The 17,579-nt window shown below is 40.3% G+C and overlaps 1 protein-coding gene across 1 annotated transcript in view; it reads right to left on the minus strand.

Moving 5' to 3' along the window:
- Window positions 1–2,269: 2,269 nt before the first annotated feature.
- LOC131226678 (acetylornithine aminotransferase, mitochondrial) overlaps window positions 2,270–17,579 on the minus strand; it is a 29,176-nt gene continuing 13,866 nt past the window's right edge. Inside the window, exons 2-3 of the mRNA XM_058222306.1 lie at window positions 8,958–9,392; window positions 2,270–3,009 (exon numbers count right to left, since the gene is read on the minus strand). Coding sequence (XP_058078289.1) covers window positions 2,470–3,009; window positions 8,958–9,392 — 975 coding nt within the window. The 3' untranslated portion in view covers window positions 2,270–2,469. The remainder of the gene's footprint in view (window positions 3,010–8,957; window positions 9,393–17,579) is intronic.

The following is a 17,579-nucleotide window of genomic DNA, read 5'->3' on the forward strand; positions in this document are numbered from 1 at the left end:
TTTTAGCTCGAAGAAATTTCAAACCGAATTCGAGCTTGCCCGAGCTTGACTCAACTTGGATCGAACCCAACTCGAATGGAACTCGGATCGAACCAATTTGGTGACTCGGTTACTTTTATATTGATGTTGCTCACCAAGTGTTTGATGGAATGACTCAACAAAGTATCAACTGGTGGCAAGGAAGGTATGTTTCATCAAACAAATACCAGTGTTTGATGAAATACCTGTTAATAGGGTTGTACATGAACCAATTTAGCTCGGTTAGCTCGCTCAACTCAACTCGAAAAAGCTCGGATCAAAACTGAGTTCGAGCTAAGCCGAGCTGATTTTTTGAGCTCGAAAAAATTTTGAACTGAGTTCAAGCTTGGCCAAGCTCGACTCGACTCCTATCGAACCAATTTGGTGACTCGTTTACTTTGATATTGATGTTACTCACCGAGTGTTTGACGAAATGACTCAACGAAGTGTCGGGTGGTGGCAAGGAAGGTATGTATATGCAACAAATACGTTTTTTTTAATTGATTTTGATGTTGCTTACAAGGTGTTTGATGAAATACCTATAAAACCGCTGCTGTCATTTTACATATAGTGAGATTTTGAAGGTGTAGTTCATGTGTTTGTGGAAATGCTGCACAGGCAAACTCGGCTTGATCTTGGCTCGAACTCAGCTCGAACTGGCTCGAGCTACTGACCGAACCGAGCCAACTTGGCTAGTCAGGCTCGAGAACTGAGCCGAGCTAAGTTCAAGCTAGGGTTAGCTAGTGGCCGAGTTGAGTCGAGCTGTGTTAAACTCGACTGGATCAACTCGTGTACATCTCTACCTGTAAAACCACTGCTAGTATTTTACATACAGTGAGAATTTGAAGATGCAGTCCATGTGTTTGTGAAAATGCCGTACAAGAGAACTTGGCTCAATCTGGCTTGAGCTACCGACCGAATTGAGCTAAGTTGGCCAGTTAGGCTCGAGGACTGAGTCGAGCCGAGTTCGAGCTGAGTCGAGTTGTGCCAAGCTCGACTCGAATAAACTCATGTACACCTCTAGTTGTGTTAGGCCAAAGAAAGGACAAGAAGTCAAATGTTATCTACTATGCAAGTATAACGTTGAATAGTGCCCAAATCAATTACTCCACCATAAAAAAAGAACTTGTCGTAGTATTTGCTCTAGACAAATTCAAGTCTTACCTAATCGGATCTAAAATCATCATCTTTACTAATCATGCAACGCTTAAATATATTCTTTCAAAAAATTATGATAATCCTCGTCTGCTTAGATGGATACTCCTCCATGAATTTAATCTAGAGATAGGCGATAAGAAAGGATTAGAGAATGTAATAACGGATCTTTTGTCCCGACTTGTTCTATCCGATTCCATTGAAACTGCACCGATCAAAGATACTGTAATACCCCAGTTTTCATAACTTGAGTACACAACTTGTTTTTCGAAAACTCGAGCATTAACCTTAAAAATTAAAGTCTAAATTTAACAATCTTGTCAATATTTAGAGTTAGCAACATTTATTAGTGGAGTAAATTGTGCATTGAGTAAAAGTTTCCCATTCATAACAAAAATCCAAATGTAATAATGCCCACACAAAACTTATACAATCCAAATACTAGAAGTACACCAAATGAAAATCTAACTAATGATGAAGCTCAACCTGCTCCACTGAAATGCCGTCTAGCTCCACAACTATCCGATCCTTTTTTAAGTTGGGCAACTTAGATCAACGGTCTCAATTGCAAAAATGTGAGTCTCGCTTAAAGTAACTCAGTGCCCGAATCAACGGGCACGATCAGGGTAAACACGAACTAGATCCGATAGTAGCTTGTAATGCAAATTTCAGCTGTCATCTTCATGGGAGAAATGTGATGTCTAGAGAGGATTTTTGAGTCTGACCAGGACAAGGCAGAACCGTTGAAACCCACCTGATAAACAGCCTTTCAGCCCATCTATTGTTGTTTGGGCATCAAACTTAAGCCCAATCCCAGCTGAAGACAACCACAGATGGGCCATGGAATTGGGCTTCAGTCACCCACTATAAGAAATGCTGTTAACTCAGACATTAACCCAGCATTCTCTAGCCTGGGCACGAACTCGGGTCCAAGTTGGGCTTGTGGGCCCGAAAACAAAACCCAAGAGCAGCCCATAACGGGCTTGTCCCAGGAACCCTACCCAGGCTGGCCCTTTTGACCATCCTTACACTGGTCCCACCAATAAGGAATCCTGCCCTGCCTCCCTTAGTTGAAACATAAGAAACATCAAAAGACTGGACGACTGGACACATGCATTCCTAAAGATTAAACATTCATTCTACAATTCAAACATAAATACGTAAAGCCAAAGGAGAAAAAGCTACAAATTCTAATCTAGCATAGCTAGATGCCCAATTACACGCCTTTCTAACTTGTTTGATGTGCTACAAATTCTAATCTAGCATAGCTAGATGCCGAATGACACGCCTTTCTAACTAGTTTGATGTATTACCATCCAGTACAGGTATGCATTCCAACAAAATTTCAGCTGCGCGTTCCAGTTCCGGCTCCGATATCACCAACGGTGGCACAAGCCTCACAACATTGCCTTTCCCAGCAGTCAATATCAGAAGGCCTGCATCCCGGCATGCATCCACAAGCGGCAAGGCGGACACGTCCAACTCAATCCCAACAATGAGACCAACCCCACGAACTTCTTTCACATGTGGGTTTCTTCCCATCTTCTGAACCAACAGATCCATGAAATATTGGCCTTTCTTGGATACGCTGGCCAGGAAGCCAGGCTTCCGGATCTTATCCAGTACTGCAAGTGCGGCATTGCAGACAAGGGGCCCGCCAGCAAATGTGCTGCCATGGTCGCCGGAACTTATAGCAGCAGCAACCCTTTCTGTTGTCAGGACAACACCAATGGGTAGACCTCCAGCGAGAGGCTTGGCAAGAGTCATTATATCTGGAGAAACATCATAGGCCTCGTGGGCCCACAGGTATCCTGTTCGCCCTAGTCCACATTGAACCTATGGATTCACAACACACAGAAAATCATTGTATCTTGTAACACCATAATCCTGTGTCTCAATGCTGAAAGAAGCATATCATAACTCAATTACGAAAGAAAATATGCATTTGACAGAAATAGCTAATTGCAAATTAGAAGCATATCATAACTCAATTACGAAAGAAAATATGCATTTGAAAGAAAATAGACAATTGCAAATTAGAAGCATATCATAACTCAATGTTGAAAGAAAATATGCATTTGACAGAAATAGATAATTGCAAATTAGAAGCATATCATAACTCAATTATGAAAGAAAATATGCATTTGACAGAAATAGTTGCAAATTAGAGCTTTGCTAAGCCCAGACTACATGCGACCCCATGTGCCGGATGGCACTAAGAATATAATACCCATGCATAAGGTGGGTCGCAATGTGAAGTTGTCCAAAGCCCAAAGGTCGGGTGGGAGCACTTATTAGTGTATGAAAACAATGGATGGTTCAGGTAATATTGCTGACTTTTTCAACGTACAACTGTCACCCGCCTGATGAGTGGGCTGGCTTGATTTTTGGGCCAGGTTGTCTAATAGCAGAGCCCACCTGACACACATCTTAGATGTTGAACAGGTACCTAGATATATTTTGAGGAGTCTGCTTTACCAAAGCTCTACATGGTAATCCTATCAGGAATAATTGTAATATTTTTTTCTGTACAGCAAATGCAATTCCCTGAATTTAATGTGCTTAATTAATCTGGAAAATATAGAAAATGGAGACAAACATTAATGTTCATTTCATGAAATTCTAAAAAATTACAGTAAATTTTCAAATGTTAGTACACGCCATATGGTGAAGGCAGAATCTATTCAGTCATCATCATCATCATCTAAGCCTCATCCCAATTAAATGGGTTTGGCTATGTGAAACCTTTTCTGCCATTCCACCCTATCAAATGTCATACTTTCAGTTAGATGGTAGGTTATCAAGTCTTTTCATACTACCACCATCCATGTCCTTTTGGGCCTTCCCCTTTCCCTTTTAGCTCCTTCCAACTTGTACCAACTCACTCCTAGCCGGCACGGTTCTTGGTCTCCGTTGCACATGACCGAACCATGTAAGTCTACTTTCCCTCTTCTTATTACCTATCGGTATTGCTCCTAAGTTCCCTGGAATGCGACTATTTCTAATTCTATCCTTCCTCATCTTGATTGCCCAACATTCTATCCCATAAAGCATGGCTGGCCTTACAGCTATCCTATAAAACTTTCCTTTCAGTTTGAGTGGTACATGATCACATAAAACTCCCATGGAAGATATCCGTTTCTTCCACCCAGCTTGAATTCTATGGGCAACAACCTTCTCAATTTCTCCACTCATGAAATTATTGACCCAACCTATCGGAAGTTGTCATTTTGGAAACTTCTTTGTCATCAATATAACTAATCCCTCATTTTCAATCTTATTGTTGCTAAAATTGCACTCTATATATGTTTTAGTCCTATTAATTTTAAATCCTTTGGATTCTAAAGCACCCTCTATAAATCTAGCTCTGTGTTTTCGCCATCCCCTGCCTTGTCAATCAAAACTATGTCATTTGCAAAAAACATACACCATGGGATCTCTTCCTGCAAATGCCTCGTTAGCTTGTCCATAACCAATGCCAAAAAGGTAAAATAGGCTCAATACCAACCCTTGGTGTAAGCCTACAATAACTGGGAACTCACCTCTCCACTAGGGGCCCTCGCATTTGTTACCACTCCATACGTATCCTTAATCATGTCAATATATTCTCTTGAAACTCTTTTCTTTCCCAACCACCACTAGATTAATTCTCTAGGGACCCTATCGTATCCTTGTCTAAGTCAATAAAAACCATGTGGAAATCCTTCCCCCTCTCCATGTATTTTTCGATCAATTGTCTAAGCTTCTTTCACTTAGCTATCCTAATATGACAGAAGTATCTATGGTCTCTGACGTAATTTGAGTTTACAGTTCCTTTTATCCCTATGATCTCGAGGTTGTTGTCATATAATGAGTTTTGAAAATAGCTTCTCCACCTTTCATTAATCTCACCGTCCTTTACTAGTACTGTCTGGTTTGTAGAATCTGTTTCAGTGCCCAGTGGAAAGTTGAAATAAATAAGGAGAAATGCTAAAGTGATTTCCTCAAAGAGGGATTAGAGAGGTATATCAAAGCATGCATGCCAAGCCATAACACGCATGAGATCCAAGCCATGTACCAGGAGTGGTTCTATTTAGGCATGCCCTGTCCCAAAATCCATGCTGGTCCACTCATCAGATGGGCCACATCTATCAGAATAATTTATGGGACTGGGCATGTTAACCCACCTAATGATTGGCCTGGAAATGTGCCACAATTCATCTCCTCAATCTCAACTGGCGGGAATCACCATAGCATTCCTCGTTAAGTAGAACTTCTATTTGTAAGCAAGCAAGATGGTGCATTGTCCTTCATCAACACCAAGTCAATTGCCATAATGAATAGAACTTTTTAGAGTATAAAAGATAGAAACAATAAACTAGAATAGCTGACTTGGAGAAGCGATCCCCTTTCCATGCCCCAACTTGGATGTACTCCTGTTTTGAATTCTAGAATCTAGACCTACTAGTTACCTAGAATTTTGAGTTAATTGTTCCAATCAGGTTAGAAGCATGATGAATCATAAGATCCTTGAGCCAAAAGCCTCGCACAGTGTACTCAGGTTTCCAGTTCTAACAGGTGGGTCCATGGTTTAGTGTTCTCATCAATGCCATCATTAATATATTATAATATAATATATAATAATATAATATAATATATATATATATATATCATTTAGGGGTTGATATTGAAGTGCAAAAGTATAGTAAATCTAAAGATTTTTTGTTCTGATTTTCTTTAAAAAGTTGAAAAGAAAACCCGAACAATAAATTAAATTAAAAAAAAAAAAAAAAAAAAAAAAAAAAAAAAAAACTCATCAATCACCCATTCCCCATCAACATGAACCAAGAGAAGTAATACATATCAGGATTTTGGCAACTGAGAACTTGTATATAGTATGCATATCTTGTTGGTGTTAAATGATTCTTGTCCTTTTATGCTTTCACTTTCAAGTAATTACCTTAAAAAACATGCAATCTGTAATAATATTCTTTGCACCTCTCTTGAGTCTAGAACCAAGTTGGAAAAAGAGGCAGTCAATTTTGGTGACCAGCGAATCAGATACTTTGATTTCTTTGTTTGGTTTTTGGAATGTCAAAAATACCCTAATCTCCTCCCTTTCAAAAGAAAATTTTGAGGATTTTTAATGGGGAAGGGCCTTTTACATGTGTTTAAAAAGCAAATGGGGAAAAAACAAGAAGAAGAAGAAAAAAAATTGATGAGAGGAGGATTGAGAGTTGCTTCAACCAAGGATCACCAGATTCTCAACGAATTACATCAATTTGAAGAGCATACATAATGATAAAGCAGGCCTCATGCATATGTTCACATTGAGATCTATTCAATCCAAGCCACCTCCCTCCTTTTCTGTTGTAATGTTTTTTCTGAGGGTTTCATGGTGCTTCTTTGCATGGATCCAATGCAATTGAGCATTTCCCAACTATAGAAACAAGTACTGTATGATTTGGATGAGAATGCAGTGAGGTATGAAGGGGTTTTTTTTTTTTTTTTTTTTTTTTAATGTAATAACTTTGCCATTTAAGCATAAATAACTATGTTTTGGGGATTGTTTTGACTTATTGTTCCAGACCGTATATGGTAAAGTGTGATGAATGATGGTTGCTTGGGTATATTTGAGGGTGTGTTGTGTCTGGTTGAGAGAGCTTCTCACCGTTGACCACACGGGTTATTTTGCAATTTTCTAAAAATTGTTTGGGGCTGTTTTCAATGATGACTAGCAGCTAAGGTATTGTAGTGGGTTATAACTTAAAAGTGTTCTTGGTGTTCTCTTTCATGCTTCGAAGCATCATGGCAGGTGTATATGTGCCAAGTGAAGATGAAGTGGTCTGGGTATGGTACAATAAACACAAACAATTTGACGTAATGCTCGACCCAACCTAACATGGAGGATTCCTATGAAAATTGGAGCTTCCCTTTATATTCATTTTCTTCCTTTATTAGGGCTTTCTTATCAATCATGGACAAGGTATCCTGTAACAATAACGGAGGTCATAACAGCCATCACCATTACCTTTACGATACAGGTTGTAATAACCATTATCATGTATCTCTCACAAAAATAAATAAATAAATAAAAATGAAAAACTTGTATTGGCCCTGTAATGGACCGTTACGAAGCAGTTATGTCCTGTACGAGGGGCGTAACGAGCTGTTATGGGGGCTGTAACGGCCATTATGGATTATTTTTTCCATAACGGCCATTATGACCCTATAACGTGTAACGGTTGCCACCGTTACCTTTATGTAACGGCCATTATGGCACACCATGGTTGTGGGTGCAGTTCGGTCACAAGTTGTGCAGTGTTTCTCACATATGTATTCACAAGTCATTGTGGGCATTATCTCCCTCTCAACCTTGTGAGTGTAGTTCAGTCACTTGTTGTGCATTGTTGTATGTGTGTCTTTGAAAGTATTTGAATGTGACTGGAGGTTTTTCGAAAAGGAGTAATGAATTACATATAAGGCATGGTCGATGTATAGAAGACTACTGTTACACATGCATATATCAACAAAAGATATTACTTGCTATTCTAAATCATATAAAAGAGAGTATAAACCTTAAAGAAAAGAAGATAGCAAATGGTGGAATTAGAGCATTGCTAATTGTTATGTCACCATACAATTGGTGATATGAATAGTTCTGATGTAAGACAATTAACCACTTGCTCTAAAAGCTCGAACTGATAGAGCATAGCAAATAAATCATTTTATCTCATAGCCCAAGCCCCACATTCATGGGTTAGGTGCTTGACCAAACCCTCCTCATGGGCCCCAAATCACATGAGTTCCGCCTCACACAAGCGACCAGCCTTACACGGGCCGCCTACCCAAGTTCCGCCTCACACGAGCGACCCGCCTCACACGGGCCGCCTACCCCAAGTGTGCCCTCGCATCCCACAGGCCACCCCACTCGAGCCCAGTGTGAAAATGCCCTTGCATTAATCACCCCCGGTGAAGAATCTCAAACACGAGACCTCCTGCTCTGATACCAATTTGATGCAGGATAATTAACCACTTGCTCTAAAAGCTTGAATTGATAGAGCATGACGAATTAATCTCTTTATCTCATAGTCCAGGCCCCACATCCATGGGATAGGTCTTCAGCCGAAACCTCCTCATGGGCCCCAAATCACATGGGTTTTGCCTCGCATGAGCCACCCGCCCCACATAGGCCGCCTATCCGAGTGTGCCCCTGCATCCCACAGGCCACCCCACTCAAGCCTGGTGTGAAAATGCCGATGCAATAAGTTCTAGCATGTAATAGAACACCTATTTATCTATAATAAAAGAAAGAAGAATAATGTGCGCCTCGACTAGAGGCTATTCATAATATTCTCAGGTTTCAAGTTTGTACAATTGTGGCCCCTGGTTCCACAATCCAGGCAATTGCTCTAATGGGCATCACCGTGTATGAACTATGCACTAACAATTTCCCTTATTACGAACCTAACCATAAGCCATCTGATCTTTGGCCTTTTTTCCCTTGAATATGGGTCATTGCTGTATTTCTTATCCAAACTGCATACTTGCAAGCCACCAACAAACAACTCAGCTTGTCCTATCAAGAAGATTTCTTGGGAATATGGTCCATCCGCCGTGGGGCCCATCATATCAAGGGCCCAGATCACTGAACAATTAATCCAGCTTGCACAAACTAAAATATCATGGACATAATGTATGTCCATGGATCGAGGATCATATAATTCATCATACAAAAAGGGAGAGAGTGAGAGAGAACCCTTCGAAAAACAAAAGAACAAACTAACAAGTTAACAACTGCCTACCTCATCAAAGACCAAGAGTGCTCCCGCATCATCACAAGAACTGCGCAGAGCCTGCAAGAATTCCTTTGTAGCACTGTATATTCCACCTTCACCCTGGATAGGTTCCACAAAAACTGCAGCTGTTTTTCCAGGTCGGATCGCTTCTTTCGCCGCATTTATATTCCCATACTCTATGAAAGTGACACCAGGCATGACCGGTTCAAAAGGGGTCCTGTAATGCTCTTTGCTTGTCAGGGCAAGAGCTCCCATTGTCCTCCCATGGAAGCAGTTGGTAAAAGAAATAAATTCTGTTGCCGGCTGTTTTTCATCAAGCTTTGAGAACCTTTGGAACTTCCTTGCAAATTTGATAGCAGCTTCATTTGCCTCTGTTCCAGAGTTGGAGAAAAAGACACGGTCGGCAAAGGAACACTCCACGAGACGTTGTCCAAGAACCACCTTCAGCATAACAGTAGTTGCTTTTAAAATCCCAGGAAAAAAAAAACAACAACAACAACAACAACAACAAATTAACTTCTATGGACCATCGAGATAATGAGTCTGATCCTCGACCTCAGGACGTGCAATGGGTTTTCAGTTTGAAGTTTGAACAAGTAGAGACCATTGGTTCAACCATCCAAACCGCTGGTCTGATGCCAACTCATCATGGATGGACCATGCCCCAAAAATGTATCAAGTTGGAAGACCCTAACTGCCAATTTTTGGCCTTCTCCAGAAGTAGACATTTTCTGTTTCACTTCTCACCATCTATTTATAGGCCGTAAATTGAAAGGATAGGATTTTCCTATTGTCATAGTCCATCCACTGTGTGATCCAACAGACCAATGGTCTAGATCACAAAACCATGGACCTCCACAGGCACAAATTGAAAAACCAAGGATACTATGCATATCTTCATTTTTATTCCTCAAGAAAGAAAGAAATCATTTTTCTTAGGCTATTAAGTCACTGAAGAGAAATCTTACATTAATAATATGATTCTCATGGCACCAAACTTATCATGCACACTTTTCCTAGTAAAGAAAATGATTATGTATAGGACAGAATGTGGAATAGGACTTTGGAAGACAACAACATCACCACCAGCGTTCGAATTATCTCCAATATTATCTTTATCTCCAGCTCAGCGATACCGATAATGCTGGTAGTACCAGAAATTCCAGGTATTAGCAATGTATCGCTAAGTATTGCCAACATATCAATATTGCTAATATAATCTCTAATATTTTCAACTATGTAAATTCTAAGTGTCGCTTGTATTGCCAATGCATCAATATCGCCAATGCATTGCCAATATTTTCGACGATGTAAAATCTAGGTAATGCTTGTATCATAAGTTTTGACGATATTTCAATAATATTGCCAACGTATTGATATCATCAAATTTTTGTTTATTAGAAAAAAAATTATTTCAATTTTTTTCATGGGCACATGGTTGTATGTAGTGTTCAATTCGTCATTGATAATATTGATAATATCTCAATCTTATCGATATCGCAACATGCGTAACATTGAAACCACAATATTTCTTTTCCTTTCCAATTGTTGATAATTTCATAGTGAAATATTATGTGTTGTTGATATTTTGCAATATCGATGGATGTTTGGATGGAAGGTTGGATGGTTAAATAGGTTGGATGGGATAGTTGGACTGATTTCTTACAATAACACATGCTTTTAAGGCCCCATTAAATGGAAGCTTGTTATGTATGCATTCTTTTTGCAATTATTTTTTTATTTCTAAATATACAAATATGTACATTTTAATATCTCTTGAAGTTTCGCTGAAAATTCTACCGTTTTTCCCATGTTTCCCCACATTTCCGGTTATCAGCGATATTATCAGCAATATCGATATTGTTTCCATATCCCTGGCCAGCGAAACTTTTAGCGATACCGATACTTCGAACACTAGTCTCCACTAACACGAAGCAACTAAAAACGAAAAAATAAAAACAAAAGTAACCTAACAGAAGCCTCAACAAGTTCACAAAATGCATCTTGCTCAATGCAAAGACATGTTCAGCACTCTAAGATATATGTTTCAAAGATTCAGATTATATGTTTTGTTGTATACTAGCTTATAGATCTTATATAATTGCATGTACTGGTTTCTTCTGTAAAGGGTTGCTGTATGACCTCGTGATACCCTGAGGATCCAGGCATGGCACAAATACACAATAGATGTGGCATAGAGACAGCATTTGCACATTAAAATCTGAGTACTAGACATGACATAGTAGTGATATTTAACCTATTTGAAGTATCAATGAGTCAAAAAAAAAAGAAGTTATGAAACTGTGTATCACTAATTCAAGACAGCGAGTGGGCACTAACTGAAGCAGCCTCCCTCTCACAGTCATCTGTCATTAACTCTCATTAAGCTTTTCTGCTGGCCGCAGCAGAGAATCAGGAAAATGAATGAAACTGTGTATCACTAAAGACCACCAGTGTGCACCAACTGAAGCTGCCTCCCTCTCACAGTCATCTCTCAATGTGAGTTTCATCTTTGGAAGTTGGTGATGAGTGTATAACTTCTTAGGCACTTCCCTTCAAAAAATTAGAACTTGAAACTAGGTTTATATTATTGCTCTGATCTCTCGATTGACTGATACACCCTATGAATGGTGGGGGTCAGTATATGGTTTCTCAATTCTCATGCACTTCCCTTCAGCCACAAAGAAGTTTAAATTAGGTTTCCAGTCCTTAAACTACAAACCTGAATGGAATTACTAACAGAAAATGATAGTTTCTAGATGTCACCCTCTACCATTAGAAATCATCGACTATCATCACTGTTGCCTTTCTCAGCAATTTGAGTTCAGCTTTTTAGATGGTTGATAGGCAAAAGTTCTGAGATAGGCTGCCAACTAGACATCAACCTTTCTCTTTTATCCAGGAGGCTGTGGGACTGTCCATGGAAGAGGCTCACTGTTATAATAGAATATAATTTAGAAAAAAAAAAAACTATAACCAGAGTGAGACAATGCAAAATGGAACTAGAAATACCAAATTAACAAATCAAATTATTCAAAAGTGAACTAACCAAAAGCCTAATCTAACTTGCTAGGTCATTGCCACTAGTAGTGAATCATGAACCATGAACCAAGCCTGTACCCAGAATACAAACAGACAAGCAAACTACGGTCCATGAAAAAAATCATTTCCCCAGAAGACAAGTGCAATTCAAACATGCAAGATATGCATCATTCTTTACAAAATATATGCACCATTCTTTGACAACCAACAACAACAAGTACATATACAAAAGATATGCACTATTCTTTGACATATTATGAAGGAACCATTTCCTTTAAGAGCGTGAATCTGTCTTACGATGCATGCACACAAATATCAAAATGAAAAAAAGGTTTTCAAAAAATTAAATAAAAAAAATAAAAAAATAAAAAAAGCTTTGTTAGGATATTTAACAGCAACAATATGTGGTGATTAGCATGAGGAACAAGTGGGCTGTTGTTTTAAATGAACCTAAAGAAAAAAAAATAAAAAATGGTGGTTCTTCTATTTGAAATGCATATTATAATAGAACCATCAACATAGTGCTTGTTAACAAGCATCACTGATCTATTCTTAATGGATCTCCACAGACTTTTAGTCTCTCTTATCCACTTTTTGATTGATTCTATGCAAACACTGAATCATTTTGGGATTTGTACATTGCTTTGTTTTTATTATCTCCTTGATTCCAAATGTGGTAAGTGAAAAAACCTTCAACTCCTTGATACCCAAATACCTCAAATCCCTTGGATATCCATGTCCAGTGATTTTAGGATTTGTACATCTCTTTGTTTTATTAGGGAAATTTACAAAAACTACCTACTTAATATAGAATTTACATTTTGGTACCTTTTTTTTGCAAAAAGGTTTTCAATAAGTACCTCATTAATCCAAATAATTATCATTAGAGTACCTTCTGTTGGATTTCTTAATGGCATGTTGGGTTAGCCTTGTCGAGCAAAGGGATCAGCGGCTCGGGTGGGCCTCACCATGATGCTTATGTGAATCCACCTCGACCACTAGGCGCATCACCCCTTATCAGGGCCTAAAACTCAGCTCCATCCATGATTCAAGTGGACCACATGATTGGAAACAATGTGTAGGGCAACACTCACCCTCTAAATTGTTTCCCTTGGTGTGGCCCAACTAAATCACAAATGGGTCTGATTTTTGGACCTCAGACCTAAATTTTGGTGTGGCATCTAATGTTTGGAGTGGATTTCATATAATCATCACGGTGGGCCCTATAAAAATCAAGGGCAGACGTCTCTCTCCCATTTGTTTCCTTTGGTGTGGCCCACCTGAATCATAGCTCAGCTTGTTTTTTTGCCCTGAGCCTAACGTGGGATTACACATCTAATGGTTAGAGTGGATCTCACATACACATCACAACGGGCCCCTTCAAGAAATAGGAAGAAGAAAGAGATTGTGGTTTCACTGAGTTTTTGCTGAGTTGACTCGGTTGAGTTCACCGAGTCCGGGGTTGAGACAAACTTGAGTGCAGCAAAAACATTGCAGTGCCACAATTGTTGGTTTAGAAGCTCAGGTTCTTAGTCGGATTCAACTCGTGTTGCACCTAGGTCTCATCGAGTAGAGATGAATGGAGTCAATGAGTAGGTGAGTTGATCTCTCTTCTTTTTTTAAACTCAAAATGCATTTTATTAGTGTTTAATTAAAGTAGATTTAGAGTATTAATTACTTGATTTGATCAAATGTAGAGTTTTCCAAAATTTTCTCAATTAAATCCACCTTGTCGAGTACAATTAGGACCAAGTTCATGAACAAATCGAGCTGTTTTAGTTGGTTGAGGTAAATCAACCTCTAGACATTCTTTGGCACTCTATTTCGAATTGAATTAGGATAATTAACTTAAAGTTTAATCAAATTGGGGGTAGTGATTGATTTTTTTTCCCAATTCTCTTCCTTAGGACTGATGTAGAGAGGGTCGCAGACAGTTACATGGCCAAGATGGATCAAAAAAGGCCTGGTCGACGACAGAAGTGATCCGGACCATCAGACCTTAGATCAGGCGTATCTTGCAATCCAGAATGAGTTATTAGACGTAAAATATATGATTTTGGGGTAGAACGAGCTACTTTAGCCAACTAACCCCGCTACGCTAGGTTGCACAAGCCGGATTTGCGAAATACCGCTAGATCGACGGTCGTTTCCCTATTTTAATTCCGTTTTTACTATAAATAGTAAGTTTTAGTTTGATTATAACTCTTCATCCGTTGGGCTTTAGGAGTTGCGCCCAATGCGAAAAGAGCTTAGAAAAATTAGGAGAACAGCTTGGTGAAGCCAAATAGGACACTTACTATTTTTGGCCAAAAACCTTGCGCACTAGTAGACATCACGACCGTCTATAAATAGTAAGTTTACTATTTATAGTAAGTCGCAAATTCTAGGAGTTTTAGTCGTAGTTTGATTCTGATTTCTCTCCCATTGCTTGGTATCCCTATTTAAAGGGTTGTGAACTCGGTTTTTTTCATTCATCAATCAATTTCGAATTTATTAGAATTTATTTCTATTTTTTTGCTTTCTTTCCTCGTGGATTCGAGAAGTCTCTGTGAAGAGTCCAGAGAAGTTCCGTGGATTCGGAATAGTTATCCTCTTGAGGAAGATGGTGCTCGACTTCACGTCCTCCCCTGCGTCAGTTTGGTACCAGAGCGAGGTTTTTCCTCGGATTGATGGCTTCTAACGACTAGTCGAGCAATAATCCCATGGATGGTGCTCCATGGAATCAGCTTTTAACTGCCTTCGAAGTAGCGCGGCGAGAGAATCGGCAAGCCATGCAAGGGCTGCAGGCTTCCATTGATCGCATGACAGATCGCTTGGCGGATCGCATAGCGAAGGCCCTAAGATAGCTCCCTGTTGCTGATGGTAATCCTCCACCACCAATTGTTGAGACTCGTGATCGCCCTGATCGCAGGATAGTACCGGCAGTGCATCCAAGGGTCATTCCTGAGGAAGGGGAAACCAGCGAGGAGGAGATCGATGACATAATCTTCCAACACCCCAGACAAGGCAGCGATCGAGTAGATCGAACAAATCGGGAATTTAAGATGCAAGTTGATATTCCTAGCTTCAATGGCCAACTACACATTGATGATTTCCTCGATTGGCTTTCTGAAGTTAAGCGATTCTTCGACTATATGGACATCCCTAAAGCAAAAAAAGTCAAGCTTGTGGCCTACAAGTTGAAGGGCGGAGCTTCAGCCTGGTGGGAACAACTGCAACTCGCACAAACCAGGAAAACGAAAGCACCAATCCGCACATGGCAGCGGATGAAGCAACTACTATGTGCCTGATTCCTCCCAAGCGACTACAATCAGGTATTATTCCAATAATACCAAAATTGTCGACAGGGTAGTCAGTTGGTGAGAGAATACGCCAAAGAATTTTACCGCCTAGCGGCGCGTAACGATTTGGTTGAGACTGAATCCCAACAAGTCGCCCGATTCAATGATGGATTGCATATGACGACCCAGGATTGGGTCCAGACGTAGTCTGTCTGGACAATGAATGATGCAATCAAGTTGGCTACTAGGGTGGAAGCGCAACTTGAGCGTCCTAACACACAGACATATCCTACTGCAAGAGTCGCTGCGGCCTGCGGCAGGTCCGCCCCAGGGAGCTCCACAGCCCAAGGGAAAGGAGCCCGTAGAAACACACTCAACCTCCTACACCCGTGAACCAGGATCAAGGAAGTGGGCAAACTAAGCCTCAGAGGGGCGTATCGACTGTCGCTGGCCCAAGCAGGATCCCAAACCCCTATGCTCGGCCAAGGGGAGACCATTGCTCTCGTTGTGGCCAGCCGGGTCACCTGTCAAATACTTGTCCGTAGCGACAAGTGGCGAACCTCACCATCAATGATGGTAGTGCTGAAAACACTAATGAAGATCCAGGTATTGAGGAACCAGAGCACGCCACAGAAGACAAGGCGGATGCGTCAGGATGGGTTCGGCAGGATCATGGCGAATCACTCGTCGTGAGGCGACAATTGTACGCGCCAAGGAAAGAAGTACACCCATAATGGCATAACATCTTCCGAACTAGGTGTACGGTGAATCAAAAAGTTTGTGATGTGATCATTGACAGCGGGAGCAACGAGAATATTGTCTCCAGGGTAATGGTAGAAAAATTGCAATTGAAAACGGAGCGTCATCCCTCTCCATATACAATCGGTTGGATCAAGAAGGTCAGCGAAACAAAGGTAACTGAACGGTGCACCATATCCTTTTCAATTGACAAACATTATAAGGATGAAGTAGTATGCGATGTGGTTGATATGGAAGCATGTCACATACTATTCGGTCAACCCTGACAATCTAACCGTGACGTCACTCATAAGGGGCGAGATAACATATATATCTTCGTCAAGGACGGCCGGAAGACCATATTAGCCCCTATGGATCCAGAGGGACCACCTGAAACTTCTAGAAGGTCGTTTTCTCTTAACCATACAGGACTTTGTGGAGGAATCCAAAAAAATAGAACATGCCTATGCACTAATCGTGAAAGGTAAAGAACTCGATCCCACTAACATCCTTGATAAACTAAAACCCTTACTGCACGAGTTTAAAGAAATTTGTCCTGCCAACCTTCCCGATGGATTACCTCTCATGCGAGATATCCAACACCATATCGACCTTGTCCCTAGGTCCAGCTTACTAAATCGTCCTCATTATCAGATGACTCCGAAAGAGTGCAAAATTCTTCTAGGGCAAGTGAAAGAACTGATCCGTAAGGGTCTCATCCAAGAAAGCATGAGCCCATGCACCGCACCTGCTCTATTAACTCCTAAGAAAGATGGGAGTTGGCATATGTGTGTTGACAGCTGGGCCATCAACAAAATCACCATAAAATACAGATTTCTCATACCACGGCTAGATAATATGTTGGACATGCTTGAAGGCGCGAAATTATTCTCTAAGTTGGATATGAGAAGCGGCTACCATCAGATTCAAATACGGCTGGGTGATGACTGGAAGACGGCTTTTAACACCAAGGAAGGATTATACAAATGGATGGTCATGCCCTTCGGTCTTTCGAACGTGCCTAGCAAATTCATGAAATTGATGAACCAAGTTCTAAAACATTTCATTGGGCGGTTCGTTATGGTCTATTTCGATGATATTTTGATATACAGTCAAGACGAAACCACCCATATAGAACACCGAAAGAAGATCCTTCAAGTGCTCACTGAAAATAAACTGTATCTCAATTTAAAAAAGTGCAGCTTCATGACTGATAGCCTGTTGTTTCTGAGTTTTGTCGTAACATCCACGGGCATTCAGGTGGATGAGGAGAAGGTAAAGGCAATCAGAGAATGGCCAGTTCCCACAAATATTCACGAAGTGTGAAGTTTTCATGGACTAACGACATTCTATCGTCGGTTCGTATAGCCTGTTATTTCTGAGTTTTGTCGTAACATCCACGGGCATTCAGGTGGATGAGGAGAAGGTGAAGGCAATCAGAGAATGACTGGTTCTCACAAATATTTACGAAGTGTGAAGTTTTCATGGACTAGCGACATTTTATCGTCGGTTCATGAAAATTTTCAGTATCATTGTGTCACCAATCACAGATTGCATGAAGAAAGGA

This window comes from Magnolia sinica, chromosome 15 (genome assembly GCF_029962835.1).
Source record: "Magnolia sinica isolate HGM2019 chromosome 15, MsV1, whole genome shotgun sequence".
NCBI classification, from domain to species: domain Eukaryota; kingdom Viridiplantae; phylum Streptophyta; class Magnoliopsida; order Magnoliales; family Magnoliaceae; genus Magnolia; species Magnolia sinica.